The sequence below is a fragment of the Glycine soja genome, chromosome 1 (genome assembly GCF_004193775.1).
Source record: "Glycine soja cultivar W05 chromosome 1, ASM419377v2, whole genome shotgun sequence".
NCBI classification, from domain to species: Eukaryota; Viridiplantae; Streptophyta; class Magnoliopsida; order Fabales; family Fabaceae; genus Glycine; species Glycine soja.
The window spans coordinates 56,855,336-56,876,626 of record NC_041002.1 but is presented as its reverse complement, the minus strand read 5'-3'; the positions used below and the strand labels follow the sequence as shown (position 1 = coordinate 56,876,626).

Here is a 21,291-nt window from a genome sequence, read left to right as displayed (position 1 = left end):
AGTTACCAGTTGTTTTCATTCTCACTGTTTCATTTCTGACGTCAAAGAAGAAAATGATTAATGTGGGTAGTGAAGGGGCAAGGATCTGTTTTAATTGCCATATGTTACCTACGGGTTACCCAGTTTTGTCTCCATGCTTCCCAAATTAAGCTTAATTTGTATTATTAGATTCTGCTTGCCTTGATTTTCCTTAAATAAATCTCCATTAATTCTTTTTGTTCCCTAGAATTAATCAAGGCGATCTATTCCGATCTTTTATTTGCTCTCTTTTGAAATTAGTGTTTTGGTCAAAGAAATAACAAAAGCAGCACTTTTCCTTTATATCTTTTGAATCACACAGTGTTGATCAAAGTTGTCAGCAGGACCCCCAACAATGAAAGAACATGATGAAAAGGAAAAGAAAAATTAGGAACATGGGGCTGAATTTTGAATTATAAGAAAGGACTGATTGAAGTTAATGATAAGATGTTTGTGTTGGTAGAGGGGGACGCGTCTCTTTTTCTTTGGTAGCATAATGTGAAAGACCTAGATTCTGGGGGATCAACCTAATTAGAAAATATGCATGCAAATATCATTTCGTAGATAGGGTGAGAGAAACCAACATGAAAGAATATGGGGAAAAAAAGTGGCACCTTCTACAAAAAACTTGGCTATAAATTCTAAAAGGTTCACCCCAGTGGTTTTACCGTCAGTAACATTCAAATCAATTAGGAGATATTCAAATTTGTACAATTAATTCACCCCATAAGATTCTTGGCATTTATGAAATATTCTTTCGTAAGTTTGAAACTTAGTCGTTTTGGAAACATCACTATAAAACAGTTCATATTGCTTTATAGTTCCTTTCAAGACCGGGGCTGAAAACTATGTATATTAAAAAGTTGTTCATCCACCAATCCCATGACAGACAGAGACAGAAAAAAGAAGAAAAAAACAGACACATAGAGGAATCATCACAAAATCTTGTGAATATGGTCTAAAGCATACATGGGACCGTTAAGACCAACATAATGCAAGAAAGGAATTGAAATAGTAATAGATTGTCAATTATGCCTCCAAATTTTGAAGAATGTGTCGATTCTCGTGAATATACTCTTTTGTTTGGCATCTCTGATCCCCACCTCCTTTCACGCCAAAAAAATCTCTGTTATGACAACATCATTTTGCAATATATCTCAAATACATCAAAGTTCTTCTTGGACAAGCACAACCATAGAAAGGATCCTCTTTGTGCTATCCACGGCTCTCTCTTTAATTTATCATCATTGCAAATATTTGACCATTGTTTCTTCTCGTGGATTAAACAGATTTGGGCCCCTATTCTTCAACACCCTCAAAGTCGTTAATGAAATCTGAAAGCAAGGAAAGAGAATGTGAGACACTAATTTGCTTGTACGTGGAGGCATCAAAATCACCCGCATATAATTTTGATTTACCAGGAATTAAACTTGAATGTAACTTTTAAGTGTTTTTCGCTATGTTTTCTAATCAAAATATGAATGCATTTCTCACTTTTAAATGAGAAAAAAGTTACCAACACTTTCTCTTTAACAAATTAATTTACACTTCTTGAACGCAAGTGATCTTGTATTATTATTATTTTTTTATCTTATACAAAATTTTCACAATTATTATAATAATATAATATCACATTTTCTTTGACCTCTCTCGATTAATATAAGAAATATAATATTACATTTGTATAAATTAAATAACAAAGGGATACCAAATATTAGATTATAGAATCGAGTTGACACAAGATCAGTGAGTCCAAAGGATACCCACGAGAGGACAGTTGCAAAATGGGAAGGGGTGCAAGAATATTAGCTTAGGAAAGAATGATTGAATTTTTAATTTTATTAAAAGGTTTAATTACTCATTTGATCTTATGATTTAATTATTTGTACATTTTAGTCCTTATAGTTTTAAAGTGATTTTTTTAGTTCTTATAGTTTACATTTTAATTCTCTTTTGTCCTTGTAATTTAAAATTGGTTTTTTTAGTCCTTATAATTTATATTTTAATTCTCTTTTAGTCTTTATAATTTGAAAGTGATCTTTTTAGTCCCTATACTTTATATTTTAATTCCTTTTTAATTCTTACCATCAAAATGAGTAATATTATCAATTACAATTAACTACAAAAATATTAGCAAATAATTTGTAACTAATTTATCGCAAGATAATTTGTAATAAAAAAAATTGATAATGTATATCTAATTTGTAACTAGTTTATTTTTATATATATTTTTTATAGTAATGACTAAAAGGTAATTAAAATACAAATTATAGAAACTAAAAAGATCACTTTCAAACTATAGGGGATAAAAGAGAATTAAAATACAAATTATAAAAATTATAAAAACCACTTTTAAATCATAAGAACTAAAAGAGAATTAAAATATAAACTATAAGAATTAAAAAATTACTTTCAAACTGCAGGAATTAAAAGGTAAAAATCAACTATAAGAAATAAATAAATAATTTAACCTTTAGCTAAAAATTATCTTATAATATAAAAAGTACTATTAAGTTAATATTTTTATAACCTTACTCGTCCTCAATTCATAATTAAAGGATTAGTATTAGTAGCAAGGCTTTAGAGGGATAGCGATACCAATGTAGGGAATAACCACATGTATATATAACGCACACGTGTAAGTCGATTTCTCTCGAACAAGAGGATAGGCTTAATGCACCATCACACTCACATAGCTACATGCTTATCCGTTTTGGTAGTGAAGGACAGAGAGAAACCTCATTATTTAAGCCATGGCTAATAACTTTAAAAGGATAGCTAACCTATTTCCTTGGGAGCAGAACTTTTCTTTAAGTACTTGGGAAAATAGTAGTCGTAACAATCAATTTATAAAAAAAAAAAAACAATCAATTTATGGCATTTTCCTTATTTCTGTTTGTGTTTTAAATTAATATGGTCAAGAAAACACCGCGTTCTCGAATGATATGGGTTGCATGCGGGTTTTCAGTTTCCCAATGTGTGGAAATAAAAGTTGTTGAATACAAAGGTTGATGGAAGGAACAAACTCATATATAAAAAGAATATCTCACTGTGGACGTGAGTATCTTATTCGTAAATAAATTGTAAAAAATATCCACACCCAAATAACGAGTGGATTGGTTGACTTCTCCAATTTTGTCCCCTCCTTCGAGCGCTAGGTGCTTGTGACCAAGTTTGGGTGGATATGGTGGTGGGTCTAAACTCTAAAAGTTATAAAACTATGGAAGATGACAAAATGCTTTTACAACAAATGTTGTTCCTTTTGTTTGCATTGCAGGTTAGACCCACCAATGGGGGGGGGGGGGGGAGAATCTCTACTTTATAAGGCTCAATCTTTCGTCTCCTTTCCAAGACATCAAAGCATATATAGGCCATTTTCTGTTAGTTTATTCATAAACTTTTTTTTTCTTATTTGGAGAACAATACTTTTTTCCCATTGATATAAAATTAAGAATAGAGGTGTAGTTGCCGTTCAAAAGCTGCTTACGCATTGAATTTTCCATTTGTTGGAAAGCTCATGCATCCATGCAAACTGACCAAACTAAGGAATGACGGGAAGAAAAATGTCTAAAACAACCTCCAAAATCACTTGGCGGAAATAGTTTGGAACAAGTTGTCAATTTTTTTATTAAAAAATTATTATCTTTTCTTTGTGCCCAATGAGAGTTAATGCACAATTGGCTTTCTAAAACTTTGTGGAGGGAGCTAGGGAAGGAAAGTGTTTATTTCTGTTGCCAACAAACAAAAGCAAAAGGCTTTCCCATGCTTAACAAACAAGAAAAACCAGATGCTCCCTTTGCAAAGATGAAACACAATCTTACCATCTAGTTTATCTCATAATTATTAATTATGTTAATATTCAAATTAAGGATAATAATATATCATCTAAGAAAAAAGAGAGAGAGAGAGAGTTAAAAGCACTTGTTATGATTTATGCGGTATCAAAAAATTTCCATTCTTTCCATCCCAACCCCGCTCTCACTCACATATGTCTTGTCTTTTACATGGCACCATGTTCATGGCTGATATTTTGCATGTTGGATTGGATAAAATACAAAGATTTGGTGGATTGTATTGACGGGATGCTTATTTTTAAGGGGAAAAGCTGAAAACGTTTGAATATCCAAATAATAGATTCTGAAGCCCACAAATTATCTTTACTTTGTGTTTGGTTTTAATCAATGACATCAGCAGTTTTAAAGCTTTGCGTTATGTCATAATTAGGATTTTAGAAACAATTTGAAAGTTAAATTCTCACGTTTTTAGTTAGGCAAATTATCATAACTTAGGGTATAGTTTCCTTGGTTGAGAAAGATGCGTCAACTTTTATAAACTCCATAGTACCTTTTTTTTATAAAAAAAAAAAAATTCATAAAGAACATTTAAAATTTTTTACTGATGGAAAATTGATAACTGACTTTTAATATCATAGTTCATGATAAGATGAATTGTTAAGTTAACAGATAAATATAAATTTGCTTTTATATATAATATAATTTTTCTAAGAAAATTAATTAAAATATTAATGTCAAACATAAATTGATGCAAATATATATATATATATATATATATATATATATATATATATATCATAGTAAAAAATAATATTTCACAATTGTAATCATAATAAAATGATAATAAAAATTGACACATAATATTTTAACATGAAAACTCTCAACTAACAAAGAAGAAATTACGAATAGGATTAAAGAAATTTTTTTATTAAGTAGAAGAAAAAATACAACATATCTCTAAATAAAAAAAATTACATTTTATCTTTTATTATTATATATAAAAAGAATACACTTTTCTCTATAAACTAAGAGAATCACTCAAATAACTCTTATATATATCCTCTCTTGATGGGATGCTAAAACTCATCAAATGACTTATCATTAATTTATAGCAATGATGTGAGTTTAAACATTGAATGTTCATTATAAATTTTTTACCCTCTAACCAATTTACAGATTGAAGATATGTAGAGATGGATTCTACATGTCATTTTTTTACCTCCTGTGTAACAAAAGTGGCTTTTACCTATTATGTGTGGTTTCGCATAATTCGTATTATTAACATAAAACTTCGATCAGTTCATATAAACTTATAATTTCTATACTAATACTTCAATTTTCATTAAATAAAATCTATATCAAAGTAGGCAAAACCACCTATAACAAACATTTAATATATCAAATTTTGTTCGTAATAAATCATTAGGGTCGATGTAGTGGTGAGGTTAATTGTATAAAATTTTATTGTTATTATAAAAAAGATTGTTTGTAATGAATATAGGCAAATATATGAAGTGACAAACTTTGACGAGAGCACCAAGATGGGCTAAGGATAAATCTTAAGGGATTTTTTAAATTAATAATTATAGGAAATCAAGATGATCTTGTAATCTATAATTTTTATAAATAATAATAAATAAACAATGCGTACTTTTTTTTATAATAAAGTAATCTATAATTTTTATAAATAATAATAAATAAACAATGCGTACTTTTTTTTATAATAAAGTTTTTCTTTGTTGTACTTTAATTTCTTGGAAGAGGAAAAAAAATAAGATTTTACTCACTTGATTATTCGTTCTGTCTTTCTATGTTTGTGATGGTTAAAAGGAAATTTTATTTCACGTTACTGGGTATTAATCTCTTTTGTAATAATTACTCTCATCAAGTGACATTTACCTATAGTTATTTTTCTTATTTAATCCAATTACAATTTAATTCTTAATTATTTATTTATTAGTTCCTCCATAAATTAAATATCTCTCACATGATACATTAATTTTAATATTAACTAGTATATCATATATACGCAACAATGATTGTATAAAAGATTTTATGTTGTCGGTTTCTATAGACGATTTATATAATAGATATAAACATATCTAACTTTGGAATGTAATATATCATGGGATAAGAAGAAGAAAAATTGGAAAAATGAGATTAATGCATTTAAGTCTTCTTCTAATCTTAATTTAGGTGGCCTCTTCGTGTATGTCTCGTAAAAGAGTTTAAACGATGAACTTTTAACTTATATTATCATAAAGCACATTGAAACATTAAAACTATTCCAATAAAATGTAATTAGTGGGAGGCATTGTGTGGTGATTAATTAAGAATGTGAGTCAAGAATGATTAAATAAGTGAAGTTAGTTTCATATCCATGAAGGAAGTCCTCATATATATACAGTCATGCTGGTGGAAAAAACAGTTAGATTTGTTAGCTGCCACATGGAAAGCATATAATTTGTTATTACCAATTAACTCCCATCCAGTGTATTCGAGTTAGACACAGGTGCCCAGTTTCGTGATGGGTTGACCACCATGTCTTTGGAGTACGTCCTTGTGTATTGTGTATCGGTGTGGTCTTTAAGGCAGTTTTTTATTACTAGAGATGTCTCAATGAGGTGACACAGATTTATCTATGAAAATCGTTGTAACCTCCATGTCCTTTCAGCGAAGAGAGCATTTGAATTTAATTCTAATATTGTGACAGCACTTTCAGTTTGCTAAATTGTTCATGTCACAGTACTCCTGTAAATGACCAGTGGCTATATATGTTTATTGCAGTTACGTAAATGGTCAAATATAATAGCAAACAAGATATACTATATTAGCTAAAGAGGCATAGTTGAATGATGAAGAGACCATGAAAAATATGCATAGACCACTTTTGGGGGACTTGATGTACAAGGAGTAACGTTAACGTACGTGCATATTACGTACTGTCACTATTGAAGTAATTGCACTCGTGAGTCGTGACAATAACTACAGAGTTATATCAAGTTCGTTCGTGTTGGCACATGAGAAGAGGGTCTCTCTTTCTCACATTGGTACAGGCTGGTAGTGCACATAGTGATGATGAGATGGGTTCAATTGGGAGCATGCTTACAAGAAGATCCTGCACCACCAATTTCACTTTCACTCACAAGTTGATCATAAAGAAATACACGATTATGGTTTTGATTTTGTTTCTGAGCCACGGATCTTTTGGTCCCCCAAATTGGTACGACACGAATATGAATCCTTTTGTGCGTTTTGTTATACTGTATATTGTACAGTCCATGATTTTCGTAGTACAATTGTATTTTTGTTGCCTTTGCATTATCTCAAAAAGGTTGAGATGAGTTGAGCAAACACGCAGATTTTTGGCCAATGACCAGCACACTTTTGGTTTTGGAGATCGATCGAAGAGCTACAACCAAAATGAATTTCATTGGAATAAGATCGTACAGGCTGTAGAATTGTAGTGCATTTTTTTTTATATATTTTAAGCATCAAGCACTTTTATTTTTAATTAATTTTATAAAAGTCTTACTTTAATTCTTGTCTTTTAAAAAATAATTCATTTTAGTAAATAAACAAACCTAAATAAAGTGATTAAATGTGTGTGTTGATTGGTGGTGGGTTGAACTCACTTCACTATGATTTTTGGAAGCAACGAATAATTGTTTGTTTTTGTGGTGAACTCACCATGATTTTATCTATTTGTTATAGTTTTCCAAAAATTATGGTGAGTTTAACACATTATTAGTTCAAACACACAAAAGTAAATTATGTTTTGAAAATTAAGAAACTAAAATTAAGATTTTAAGATGTTATAAATTAAAGTGATTGATACTTAATAATTTTAAGGACGAAAATGAAACATTACTCTTATTTAATACGATTATACTTTTTTTTCTCACGAAGTAAGATAAAAAAATAGTTTTATTTTTCATTTTATACAATTATTTATTTATTTATGGTTTGTTTAACTAATAAAGGGATTTCTCTTAGTTAATAATAATAATAATAATATTAATAGATGTAATAATCAAGACCTTCAATATTTAATATTTAAAGTACAAAGCATAGAAAAGGGAAAAGGAAACGAATAAAAAGCAGAGAAAAGAAGAAAATAAAAAGTTAAATGTTTCAAATTGCGCCTAAAATTCTCTTGAGGCACACTTGTACAGTGTTTTCATCACTTGCATACTTTTAGTATTTGTCTTCATGCTATTTTTTTTTTCTGAAAAATATATGATTTGATTGGATTATGCATGATTCAAGATTAAACGATTCAAGACACTAAATGCAAAATCATTATACAAGTATGCATGTCAAATTGCAAACTCATATCATGGTAGCGTTATTTTCATTTCCCGTGTCTTTTGACTTTGAGTCTTCTCACGAAATAAATGAGCATTTCTTTAGATGTTCTAGGTAGAAATCCCAACATATGAAAAACGATGCGTAAAAAACGTATAAAATGGTTGATATAATGAGGAAAAATGAAATAAAACTAATATTATTAAAAGTGTTATGTAAATAATATAACTCAAATTTATTTAAAAGCGATCCATTTTTTAAATTAATTCATAATCCCTGTTTCATAATTTTTTTTTGTAAAATTAAATTTTGCATGGGGGTTAATGGTGTGAGGTGTCACTAGTGTGTTACTGTCCGAGAGACATAGTAACGGTAATAACTACCAACCTGAAAATGGGAAAAAAAAATAGTACTGCCACGTACATACATGTGAATTGATCATTAAGGTTAAGGCATCGAAATTGAGAAACGCAAAAAATGTAAAAAAGAAGAAGAAGAAGAAGATAGAGTGCTCCAAAATCTAAATAAAATTTTATGAAGTGGCGACCAAACGAGATTCACCCCAATTTATTAAGAAATCGTTGTTTTCATGGTCATGACCTTCTTCCTTGCACCTGCTGATTTGCCTCTCATAGTTATTTTCCACCCAACTGTTGCAGCCTTTGGTGTGTTCCCATCCACGCCCATCATCATCTTCTTCATCTTCATGTTCTTGTGTTTGAATGTCAGTCCAAAAGCAGAGGCGAAGGCGTCCAGGGCTCCTCTGAGCTTGGAAACAAGATGGGACCTTAGTGAGTTGAAGCACTAACCTCCCACCTTCTCTGTGGGGCCTCACTCGTATCGACTCCGATCCTCTTATCGTTGTCAAAGGCGGTGGAAAACTCCGAGCTGCTTCACGCGCTTTCCTACTTTTCTGCTCCCTTGTCGAAGAAGAAGAAGAAGAAGAGAGCAACTCAATGCCAGTCTCAGTTATGATGTCATCACAGCCTGTCTCATTCCCTAGGTTCTCAGTGCAGAGCTCCAAACTCTTGGGGCTGAGTCGCAGCAGCGACACCTCATACTCATAGTTGCTCACAGTACTTGAAAGAGCTTCAATGGAGGTCCAAGCTGTTGTGGTGTCGGGTTTGTAACTGTAATTGTTTTCCCATAAGCAAGATTTGAAGGGTTGTTGAGGAGGAGGTTTTGGGGATGCCAACATAAGTCTGTGTATTCTTGACGACTGGCACACGATTGCAGCCATCTCAAAGGAAGAGAGATGAGATGATTTGGAATGTGAGGGGAGGGGAGCTCAATTTGTAGTCCCCAAAAGTGCCTCTACACAGCTTCGGATTGGGTACGGGACCCTTTTGCACCACTTCATTTTTATCACGTTACTCGTCAAATTTATTATTCGTTTTCCTTTTTCCCGCCACTTGTTGAATTCTACAGTCCTTAAGTCCACCACACAATACAAAAGAGACCCCGTGTTGGTTGTTGTAGCTTTTCTTTCTCACTTAATTTGACTCGATAATAATAGTTATATTCCCTCGGAATTTCCTTAATGGAACATAGTCTCCAGTAGACAGTATGTGGGTACGCAGAAATGAGGAAATCAACGTATAATAATAAAGGGGAAAGGGAAAAGTGGGTTTTTCTTTTCTGCAAAATTACCACCTTTACTAATTACCATTCGTTTCCGAAAGAAAGCCAACAAAAAGGCCAGAGCACTAAATGGATTCTCCCAAATATTGCCTGATGGTGATTGCTTGGTTTGCTTCCCTGTTTATATCCGGCTTCTATAAATAGTTTTTTTAGGCAATCCAAATTTCTCTATGGTTCCAAATCTCATATATAGAGTCAATATTTAGGCCGGTTACTATTCTATTTCTATTTCTATTCAAAAAGAGTGATAGGACTAGTATGAGGAAAGAAACATCACCACCCAACAAAAAAAAAAAGTACTATAATCTTTATTCAAATTGACGAACAGAATGTTATGGGCTACAAAATATCAAACACACTAGGATGTTTTACAAATTAACCATCATAAATTTGTGACACAATAAATGGCGTGTTTGGTGCATGTTGGGAAGACTCACTGCTACCATGCATAGATGATTATGTTTGGGGAAAATTGGATCCCAATGCTTTGTTTTTCTACGTAGCCTTTGAAATTCAGGAATTTATACAACAGTCGCTCCCACGGCCAAGGGGCATGATCCATTCTTAAAATAAACACGCATACACATAGATGTCAACACATCTATATGGTTCATGCTTTGCAGGTAAAGATCATTGTATATAACTCAATATGTTAACAATCGCACGGTTTGATGAGTTATTTTATCTAATTGTCCATCAAATTTAAATAAATAATGCCTTTACTACAACTAGCTCATGTGCTCATAATATTTTCAATACACCAAAAATAAATTACAGCTCGATGATTGCGGTTGGATTGGTGATTGCATCTTTTCTACATGAGGCATCCCCTTTAAACCCAAAGCAGCAAGTTTGCCCCAGCCACTTCACTAAAACGTACGGATATCTCACAAAGACATGTCCAAAAGCCATTTTTAAAGGAAAGGAGCTAGTGATTCTCCACTAAGATCACCCCTTTACAATTGTCGGCTAAGATTAACCAATGAAATAATGATAATGATAATTAATTAATATCTATAAATGAAAAAATTATGATAATGATAATTAATATCTAGCTCTTTCATTGATCTTTCTCGAATTAAGATCTCAAGTTAACGACCTACCATTAATGCATAAGGTGTTACAAGGTTCATTTTATTTTTTTAGTATTATCAACACACTCTTTAACATATTTCTTGTAACTCACTTTTTATTTGGTTAAAATTTATTAAAAACTACAAAATCATAACAAAGAATTAATATGTGGAACTCAAAATTTTGTCATTTTTTAAATAAATTTTGACTATTAAGAGAGAGTAAACATATGAAAGATCTACACCAATAAATTTCAAGTAATCTCAAGCAACTATACAAATAAATTTGATATTATGTTTAACTCAAAATTTTAAGTTTATATTTATGAGTTTTCTTTTTACTTATATAGTATTTAATTTTTTTTTTATTTATATTCGACGTGTGATTTCACTTTACATATATATCTTATCAATTTTTCTCGTCAAACAAAAGTCATTTTCAATCTACGAGTATCGAGTGGTAATCCCTAAAACTTAATCGTTATTTTGTTTCACACTTATAATCCTATATATATATATATATATATATATATATATATAAAAGAAATGCATTGCTAACATTTTTCAAAATATCAATTCATTTTATTATACCAAAATAAAATAAAAAAATTGTAATACAATAGCAGGTTGCCTTTATGTTTCTAAATCACATTTTGCATTGTATCTGTCCATGTCTCTTGTGTTTTTCCGTTAAAAGGCTTAAATCTAGCTATGACCACATGATCCTTGATTAGAGAGAGAAAATGATATTTGCATCAGAATCCACATATGTATCAACATGTTCTTTAGCTTTGTTTTTATTAATGGGAAATCTTTAACGAAATTAAGTGAAGCCTAAGGTTACTTATATATATATATATATATGGAAGGAACTTTACTGAGAGGGACGGCAAGAGAATCCAATTCATGGCTTACATAAGCATTACGCAAGTAAACAAAGGCTATAATGTTCCCCGAACCTATCTTTTCGACCATGTGAGTGCGTCACCTTTCTAATAATTGTAACTATTTTTAAACCCTGTGCTTCCTTCTTTTCAATTTAACAAATAATGAAACATTGAAATTGCTAGGCAATGGATCACAACATGTCAAACAAAACAGTGACATTAACCAAATTGTTAATTTCAAGTTCAGGTAACAAAAGTTATGTTGAGCCCACGAATTTTTAATTAAAAATATAGGTATAATAGATATTTTATTAATAAACCTTTTGTTTTTAATTAAAATTAATTCTAAAGATTGATGTTAATATTTTCTAAATTATAAAGCTTTAGAACAGCTTTAACGCAGTTGCTTGTGATTTTATTTCTTCAATTTCTTTAAAAAGTTACATCTATATGTAATCACCATCCGTTATAGAAACAATGATGCATAACATAGAAATTAATAAGTGAACCTCACCATATTTTTTATTGTTTCTTACAAGGTCTAGAGGTTAGAAATTCGCCCGTGAGTTTGGCTTAATTAGCAACATATGTTGTTGAAAAAAATATGGTAATAGCAAACAATTGGGTAATAGCAAAAAATGAGGTGCCAATGACATTAGCCTTCTGGGTTGATAAGCGTCTCTTCTCTTAAAGATCCAACTACTGACACTATTTTAACTTTGTAATTTGCTTTGTGCATTCCCATTATTACATCTTATGCACTCCCACCTATTACACCTCTAACTGCATTATAGAAATTGACAAAAGATTAGGTATAAGCCTAGTCTTTTCTCTATGACTAATTGAATTTGCGAGATACTATTCTCACCCCCAAATTTTCTATTTACACCATCACGTGTGCTTTAAATTTTGTTTTTCCTAAAAATATTCTTCCCATCAAATCAGATTTCATTGAAAAAATACACACTAAAATTATATTCTCATTTTGTAAGGGGGAGTGAAAAGAAAAAATATAATAAAACATAATCTCGTTGTATTCTGTCCACATAATTGTGTTTATGCTATGTAATATTTTGATACCACATTTACACGACAAAAACATGCTTTCATTTTTGTTCAAAAATTTATGAAAAAATTATAATTAATTATAGATATAAGTTATCTTTCTTAAAAGTAATAGAATTAACTGTATATAAAATACATTTTTTATTTAAATTTAAAGTAATAATGATACAAATTACTCTTTTTAATTGTAATCAAATTAATTCAATTATTATTGATAAAGGTAATTCATATAATAATTAATTCTGATTACCTTTATAAATGATAACTTCAATCTAGTTAATTCAATTTTAATTAAAATGGAAAATCTATATGATATGATTATTGTTAAGAATGGTAAATTGTATCTTAATTAATTTAATTTTAATTTTTAAGAAATCTGCGTATCACAATTAATTTGATTATTTTTAAAAAAGTAACTTATATCTCTAATTAATTTTAAAAATCATAAAAATACAAGAAAAACATAATTTTATTGACAAAATAGATGATAAAATCAAGTTTCAGTTATTTCTTTTTTTTGTATTCCTTCGTACATAACCAAAATATGATTTTGTTGAGAAAATACATAATGGAATCATGTTGTTATATTTTTTTTACTCCCCTTCACACAACAAATATTCTATTTTAGTTATTTTCAGCAAAATTAGTTGAAAGATGTAGAGTTAGCTGGTAATTGAAAAATAAAAAACTAGCTTATTAAATTAAAAGTGTTAGATAAAACTAATTATTAAAGCAGTTGAAAAATATAAAATAACTAAAAAATAATAAAATCATGATTTATTTAAAAAAGATAATAATGGAATTGAATAAATGTATTTTGAAAAAAAATGGAAAAAATATTTATCCACTTCAAGTAGCATTTTTTAAATGCTAGTTTCTAATTTTTTTATATTTTTATTTCATTTTTATCATTAATATATTTGTCCATTTTCATAGTTAGCCTTTTTTTTTTAGTAAATCATAATTTCATTATTTTTTTTATTTTATATTAGTCAATTACTTTAACAACTAATTTTATCACATACTAATAATTTAATAAGTTAATTTTTCATTTTATGTTATCAGTTAGGTTTTCAATTAGTTTTACCAAATATAGCCTAAAAATAACTTGTTTATTGAACAATAAATTAAACTTTTTAACTAGTAAAAAAAATTAAAAATTAACTCAAATATTTTGTTTTTAGAATATATTTTTTTTGTTTATTTATTTTGAATAAACGCGTATTATATTTCTTGTTTCTTGTAGTAAGGAAATCAGGAAAAGGATAAGATGTTACACTTTCTTTAAAAAAAATTAAGTAGCAAAAAGTTGGCCGAACAGTTTGGCCCCAACATACTAAAAAAGGAAAATTTTATGGTTGATAATATGATCGTATTGTGCAGTAAGAACTATCATAGCCGTTAGTACTAACAATAACCATTACCACCAACCCAAGCAGAAATTCTCATTACAATTTATCATAAAAAACATTATTGTTATCATAACCACTGTTCCTGTTGTTATTATAACTTTCTAGTTTAGAGTATTCTTAAGGTTTGGACAAATATAATTAGAATAGTTTTGTCCAACATATTATCATACGCTTTATCACCAGATATATTGACTGTCACTAAAAGACTTGCCTTGTCAAGAACATTATACTTGGGCTTTCAGTTATTGTTGTTTACTTTAACAAACTTCCCTTCCTCAACATTTTCCTAAACTAAGAAAGAATCTTATTCAAGAGAAAATGTTAGAAAAATACTCTTTGTTGTACTCATTTAAACATTATTTTTTATCGATTGAAAAACAATTGAGATAAATTACTCAGACTTTTGTTAAATATAAGTGTGAGATAAGCGGAAGCAAGAGAAGAATCGAGGGTAAAAAATAATGAAAAAAAGTAACAGACTAAACTTATCTCCTCATCATAAAAATGAGAAGTATCCCCATTTTCATGACTCTCACTGTAGTTAATGCCATTTATATCGGGTAATTAGGCATAAGAACCTATAAAATTATATATATAATCTTAGTTAGATTAGATAATCTAATTTGAATTTTGATATGGATATATGATGTGATAAGAAAAAAAGAAAATAATGTTTTGTAAAAAAGAGATAAAAAATATAGAATTATTTTTTTACAATTTTACAGTGAAACATGATAAAATGTCTATAATAATTTAAATAGTTATTTTAGTTTAGTAACTATATTAAAACCATTACTCATTGTTTTGTAGCTCATATTATTTGTCTTTTAAAGTTATGCATATTTATTTATAAAACAATTAATTACAATAAAATATTTTATAAAATTCCCCTCTTTAAAAATCCATAATGTAATCATAAATTGAAGTAAATTATGGATAAATAAGAAGAATACATAAATAAATGCAGGTGTGTCGTAATTTGGAGGGTGACGATTTGAAAGGCGAGGTTGTCGCAAACCCAGACCCAATCTCTCTTGCGAAGGAAGACGATGGGTCCGATGCTACAAACCATTCTCACTGTGCTTCTTCTCCTTATGCTTCTTCTCATCGTCATTTTTCTTTTCTTTCTCTTCAAACCATGGCGCTTCTTTTTCTCTTCGCGTTTCCTCTCCTCCATCAAGGTCAGTACCAATCTTTCACCATTCCATTTTTCTTTTTCTTACCCTAATCGCAATCTCTGATCTCAATAAAATAATTGCGAATCGAAGGGCGAGCTAGAGCGGCCCCTTTTTGGGGACGTAGGTGATGCGTCGTCGTTTAATCGGAGTAATGAATTGCCTCGAGATCATGATCTCGAGGGTGCGTGTTATCCCAGTGAAGCTCATTTCCGCTCTCCTCGAACCCATGGCCAAGTCCTTGTTCACAAGCAAAGGCTTCAAACCCTTAACATGCCCCAGCCACAGGCTGCTGATACTTTGGTTGTCGATGTCATCTCTGATCATTCCTCCTCCGAGGATCTTGATGTTGGTCAAACCCTTAAGCTTCCCTCATCTCATTTAGCTCAAATTCAAAAGCATGCCCTTCCCAATTTTCAAATTGATAGACTTCAGGACTTTGTGCAAAGGGATATCTCTGATCAAAGTAATTTCCTAAGTCTTTTTTTATTGTCTTGTCATTGCTCTATGTATTTGCATTGCCAACATAATGACATATCCTTTTGTTAGAAGTGCAGGAAGTTGCCTCACTCTGGAGGTTATCAGTGGCCCTTCTCAGGGACTTCGTTATTCAGTACAGTCAACGAGCCCCTCTCGTCTTCCGCTGACCTTGGGAAGGGTTTCTCCGAGTGATTTGTTGATAAAGGATTCAGAAGTGTCGGGAAAGCATGCTATGATTAAGTGGAATTTGGATGTAAACTCTTTCTGTGCTCTTGGACTTGCAATTGGATTCTTTAGATGTGTGGTGTGTGATAATTATTGTTATAATTGAATTTTCAGAAAATGAAATGGGAGTTGGTGGATATGGGTAGCCTCAACGGAACACTGTTGAATTCTACGCCGATCAACCATCCAGACACTGGAAGTAGGAATTGGGGGGATCCAATGAATCTTACTAATGGAGATATCATAACACTTGGAACAACATCAAAAGTAATGGTGAGTTTTAGGACTGAACCTCCCTTAAAACCACTGCCACTTTTTTTTGTTGTTTGGTTTCGGATTGTCGGAGAAGCAAAGCTTATACCTGTATGCATGTGAAGAGACTGTCTGCAGCTTTTGCAGGTTGAATAAATTTTTGTTGGTAATTCATCATTACAGAGTTTTCTACTCTCCTTTATAATCCAAGAGTGCTTTTACATTGAAATGTATTGTTTAGGAATTCATTTGAACGCCAACTCTTGTCCTGTTTTTCATGCATGCAGATATAGGAGTATAATTTTTATGATATAAAATAGAATGTGACTGGCAATCTAGATTGACTAGAAGTTCCATATTCAAAATTAGATTTTAGCTTGATTGAATCAAGGTTGTAGTGTTTGTTCTTTCAATGATCAATGTCCTCCCTTGTCTGAGATAGGCAACAACATGTCTTCTATAAGTTCTCTACATGCTTTTTCCATAGTCTGTTGTAATTAAATTATAAGTGTTAAAGTTATTTTTGTCTGTTTTGCACTATATCTTTTACTTTAAAATGGTATACTTGAAGTGAGTATGCTGCTGTTGCATTTTTTTTCCTTCTAAAAAATATTCTACTATGTGGTTTAATCTATTTCAGGTTCATATTACATCACAAACTCAGCATCACATTCCCTTTGGAGTTGGTATGGCATCAGATCCGATGGCTTTGCATCGAGGAGGAAAAAGGTTTCCTATGGAAGACGTTTACTATTATCAATGGCCTCTACCTGGGCTGGATCAGGTTTTGAATTTATTGATAGCACTTCTTAAATGAAAGTCTCTTCAGTTTTGTTTCTCACTTACCAGAGGGACCTAACCCACCTCTATTTCTAATTTTCAGTTTGGAATTTTTGGCATTTGTGATGGGCATTGTGGAGATGGGGCTGCCAAATCTGCTAGCAAGTTAGTATTTTCTGCCTTAGGCTGGCCATGTTTATTGTTTTCCATTTTACAGAACTTTATGTTAATGCTTGCCAATTCCATACTTCCTTATTTTGGTGACTGTGGACAGTGGACTTGATGAATATAAATAATTTAATATTTTTATGTGTTTTTTTATGATTCTGAAGGTAGATATCCATAATCCATTAATGTGCATGTTAGTATTATGTCTGAACATGTATTGTATGTTCTATAATATGTGATATGTCCTGTCTGTTTCAATGTTCTCGTGTATCCTTTTAGTAGCTTAAATAAATGTGTAGGTTTATGCTGTTTCAGTGAGTTTAAATACTGTAATTGATCACAACACTCAATATGAACTATGAAGTATATTTAGTCGACTATATTGACTTGTCTACTGTTATAATGTTTCGAAAAAAAATATCATTTTTGTATCTAAAGGATCTTGTAGTGCATATTTATCAATGTTTGATAGCGGCACATAGTGAGTGGCCAACTATGAAAATGGTATAGTGGGAAGCAGTTTGACTGCTATTTCAAATAATATAATACTATATAAATTATTTATACTGCTTATTTTAAATTAAAGAAAAAAACCAAACTGATGAAATTAAACAAATTGATGATAAATTATAAGTCACAGTTTACATACACAAACACCATCAATCTAGGAGCAGCAACCACATAATTATGAAGTAGAAAATGAATGAAGATGGTGGCATTAAAAGAAAATGAACAAAACAAATTAGATGAAAATTCGCAAAAATTTTGAACTAGGAGGTCTAAAGGAGGAAGAAAGAGCGGAACACATGCAAAAAAATAGTCCTGTCAAGTGTGAAGAAAAGAGATAACTTTTTGTGGAATGGTCAAGGGAAAAGGCTTTTAAATTCTATTATGTTTGTAAAGCAAAAAGTGCATTAGAAACTGGGGAGTAATCATAATGTTACCAGAAAAAATCGTAGACAATGTTTCACAGGTAAAAATAGGTTTGCGAATCCTATATCATGGTAGTGCTGCTCTAGCACATGAAAAGCTGTTTTGGCTGCAATAGTTGCTATTGAAAACCGCTCTGCAATTTGAATCCCATGGTGGCCTAGGGCCGCCACTCCGTGATAGGTCTCTTAGCTGAGGACCTTAGTTAGTTAGTTAGGGGTCAGTTAGTGGGTGAAGTGACTGATTATGTAAATAATTTTATGATACAATTTCTGAATGTGAAGAATCTTGCTACTTGCTAAAGTGAATTTGGGACTTTTTTTTTGGTGAGGGAAATTTGGACTTATAGTATAAGGAAAAGTTTACTAAAAAATATTTCTTAATAATTAATCCGAATTGCAACAACCTTCTGTTCATATTTTAGTTATTTATCCATGGTCTTTGCTGTTCTTAATGTGCAAAATACCACTAATTTTTTTGTATTTATTTTCAGACTTTTTCCTGAGATAATTGCTAGTATATTATCAGATTCATTAAAAAGGGAGAGGGTTTTATCACACCGTGATGCTTCAGATATTCTTCGAGAGGCATTTTCTCAAACAGAAGCACACATGAACAACTATTATGAGGTATTTTGTGCTCCAGTCTGATCTTCGTTTACCGTATCCTTAGGCTGTATGAATGAGTTTTTTTGTCTTATTTTCTATTATAAATGTCATATTTATGGTTTGTATATTGAATAAATAATACATGTACTGACAGTGTAAAGATCTTTTACACTATCTTCCAATCACAAATCACCATATATAGTAAGTTTATTGACTTTTTAATAACTATCTTAAAAGTAAAACCAATGATTATTTTTTGTTTTATTCTCTGTTCTAAATTTTTATGTTTATGGTTTGTACATTAAATAAATAATACATGTACTGAGAGTGTAAAGGTCTTTTACATTATCATTACCATCCAATCACAAACCATCATCTATGGTAAATTTGTTTGCTTTTATAATATCTACCTTCAAATTAAAACCAATGGTTATTTCTTATTGGCTGATAGTGCATGCTAATTAAACTCATGTATATTTTATTAACAAACTCTTTGCAGGGATGTACAGCAACAGTGCTTCTGGTGTGGACTGATGGTGGTGAAAATTTCTTTGCACAATGTGCTAACGTTGGAGATTCCACCTGTATTATGAGGTTTGTTTAGCTAACCAACTAGAATGCTTCGGATGACTTGTTTGAATTTTGACTGGGTCAAGGGTACTTAGGGTAGGCAACATGACAACTGGGCTATCAGAAACAAATAATGGTTTGTGCTAGTTTCACTTTTCTTGTTATGTTGAGATGCATGTGTTAAATAATTTATTGATAGATAATATTTTTTGCTACCTGAAAACCCTGGCATTATTAGTTCTGGATCTTTATTGTAGATCTACAGTTTTATCTATAATCTATTTATAAATTTTCACAGCATTTTAGTTATTTACTTATATGCATCGATTGCAGTACTAATAGATGCCTTATTCTTTTCCGAGTCCTATTATAGCTATGGATTTTTAATTTGCCACATTTGGTTTTGCTGTCTTAAATAGGCTAAAATTCTATTGAGTTTGAGTATAATACTTTTATGCTCGTATGAAATTTATAATGAGTTATTTTTGGCAGTGTGAATGGGAAACAAATCAAGATGTCAGAAGATCACAAGTTTACGAATTATTCTGAAAGACTCAGAATCGAAGAGACAGGTGAACCATTAAAAGATGGGGAAACACGTCTATATGGTATGATGGAAAAAAAATCACTAAAACAGATAACTTCACTTTCCTGAGTTACAATAATAATGACTTGGCAATTGCTGATTCTGGCTCTCACGTGATGCAGGTATAAATCTGGCAAGAATGCTTGGGGACAAATTCCTGAAACAGCAGGATTCCCGGTTCAGTTCAGAACCTTATATTAGTCAAGTTGTGCATATTGATCAAGCAAGCAAGGCTTTTGCTATTCTAGCTAGGTGATTTTGCTTCTGATGCATGCTTTTATTAATTTTTGTAGCAAAATGTATCTTCTTAATATCATGCTGTCGTTCAGTAATGTTCCTTCTAGAAGGAAAAAAACTCTTCTAAAGCGAACAAGTAAAGGTGATTGATGCACCTTAGAGCTTTAGTGGGTCAATATCACAATACACTGTAAATTGAATGGATGGATACGCCATTACTTGCACACTTTAGAAGAGCTTTATTCGTTCTAGAAATAGTAAAGTAACTGACTTTTTTTTTTCTTTCAAAATCCAAACCTTTATTTTTTCTCTTAACAGTTCAGTAACCAGTTTATTTGTTTTACATTCACATTTTTCTTTTAACCATGTTGAAAGTATGACTTGGCATCTGCGACATTTTCAGTGATGGGTTATGGAATGTCATCAGCGTGAAGAAGGCAATTCAGCTCGTGTTGCAGGTTTTGTATAAAAGAGCTTGTGTTTTTAGAGTGTGTATATAGATATATTATTTGTTTATTTTCTTTCTTTTTTCCTTTGAATCTCCTCTGACAGTTTGCTTTCTCAAATGCACAGATGAGGGAGAGATGCTATTCAGAGAGGCAGAATACAGCAGAAAAGATTGCTAGTTTGTTGTTGAATGAGGCTAAAACACTCAGAACAAAGGATAATACTTCTGTAATTTTCTTAGACTTTGATACCTTCAACAGATTCTCTTGTAAAGTTGAATCCTAGTATGAATTAGGAATAGCGTTACAGAAGTATTAATATATTTTTGTTCCCTCGCACTCTATCCCTTTTTTGTTCTTCTCAAGCTCAACTCATGGAACCAGATAAAAAAATGAAAAATAAAACGAAGAAAAACGCAATGCTAATTGCGTTTAGTTCCCCAAGGAATGGTTATTACATGTCGACTCATTATTTGGCAAGTTTGAACAAGAGCCAGAACACCATTTGTATTGGAACACCAGTGAATTTCTATAAATTTAGATGTAATCATAAAAAAGAAAAATCTCAAATTCAATAAAGAATAATGCAATTGTTTTTGGTAACTTTTATTCATTAGTTTTTAAGTATTCTTAAAT

The 21,291-nt window shown here is 30.9% G+C and overlaps 2 protein-coding genes across 3 annotated transcripts; one reads left to right on the top strand and one right to left on the bottom strand.

Moving 5' to 3' along the window:
- Window positions 1–8,514: 8,514 nt before the first annotated feature.
- LOC114367917 (protein FANTASTIC FOUR 3-like) lies at window positions 8,515–9,445 on the bottom strand. The gene has a single exon (XM_028325179.1). It carries the CDS (start codon window positions 9,358–9,360, stop codon window positions 8,653–8,655), a length of 708 nt encoding a protein of 235 aa, XP_028180980.1. The 5' UTR covers window positions 9,361–9,445; the 3' UTR covers window positions 8,515–8,652.
- Window positions 9,446–15,153: 5,708 nt separating this feature from the next.
- LOC114367902 (protein phosphatase 2C 70-like) lies at window positions 15,154–20,999 on the top strand. 2 transcript variants are annotated; one of them, XM_028325159.1, is made up of 12 exons: window positions 15,154–15,379; window positions 15,467–15,839; window positions 15,931–16,106; window positions 16,193–16,351; window positions 16,971–17,114; window positions 17,214–17,275; window positions 18,702–18,837; window positions 19,316–19,410; window positions 19,879–19,994; window positions 20,095–20,224; window positions 20,613–20,697; window positions 20,783–20,999. In XM_028325159.1, the coding sequence occupies exons 1-12, from the start codon at window positions 15,248–15,250 to the stop codon at window positions 20,939–20,941; spliced, it is 1,767 nt and encodes a 588-aa protein (XP_028180960.1). In that variant the 5' UTR covers window positions 15,154–15,247; the 3' UTR covers window positions 20,942–20,999. The 2 variants fall into 2 exon arrangements, with proteins under 2 accessions (XP_028180960.1, XP_028180968.1); XM_028325167.1 differs by having other exon boundaries at window positions 15,155–15,379; window positions 20,613–20,667.
- Window positions 21,000–21,291: the final 292 nt, after the last annotated feature.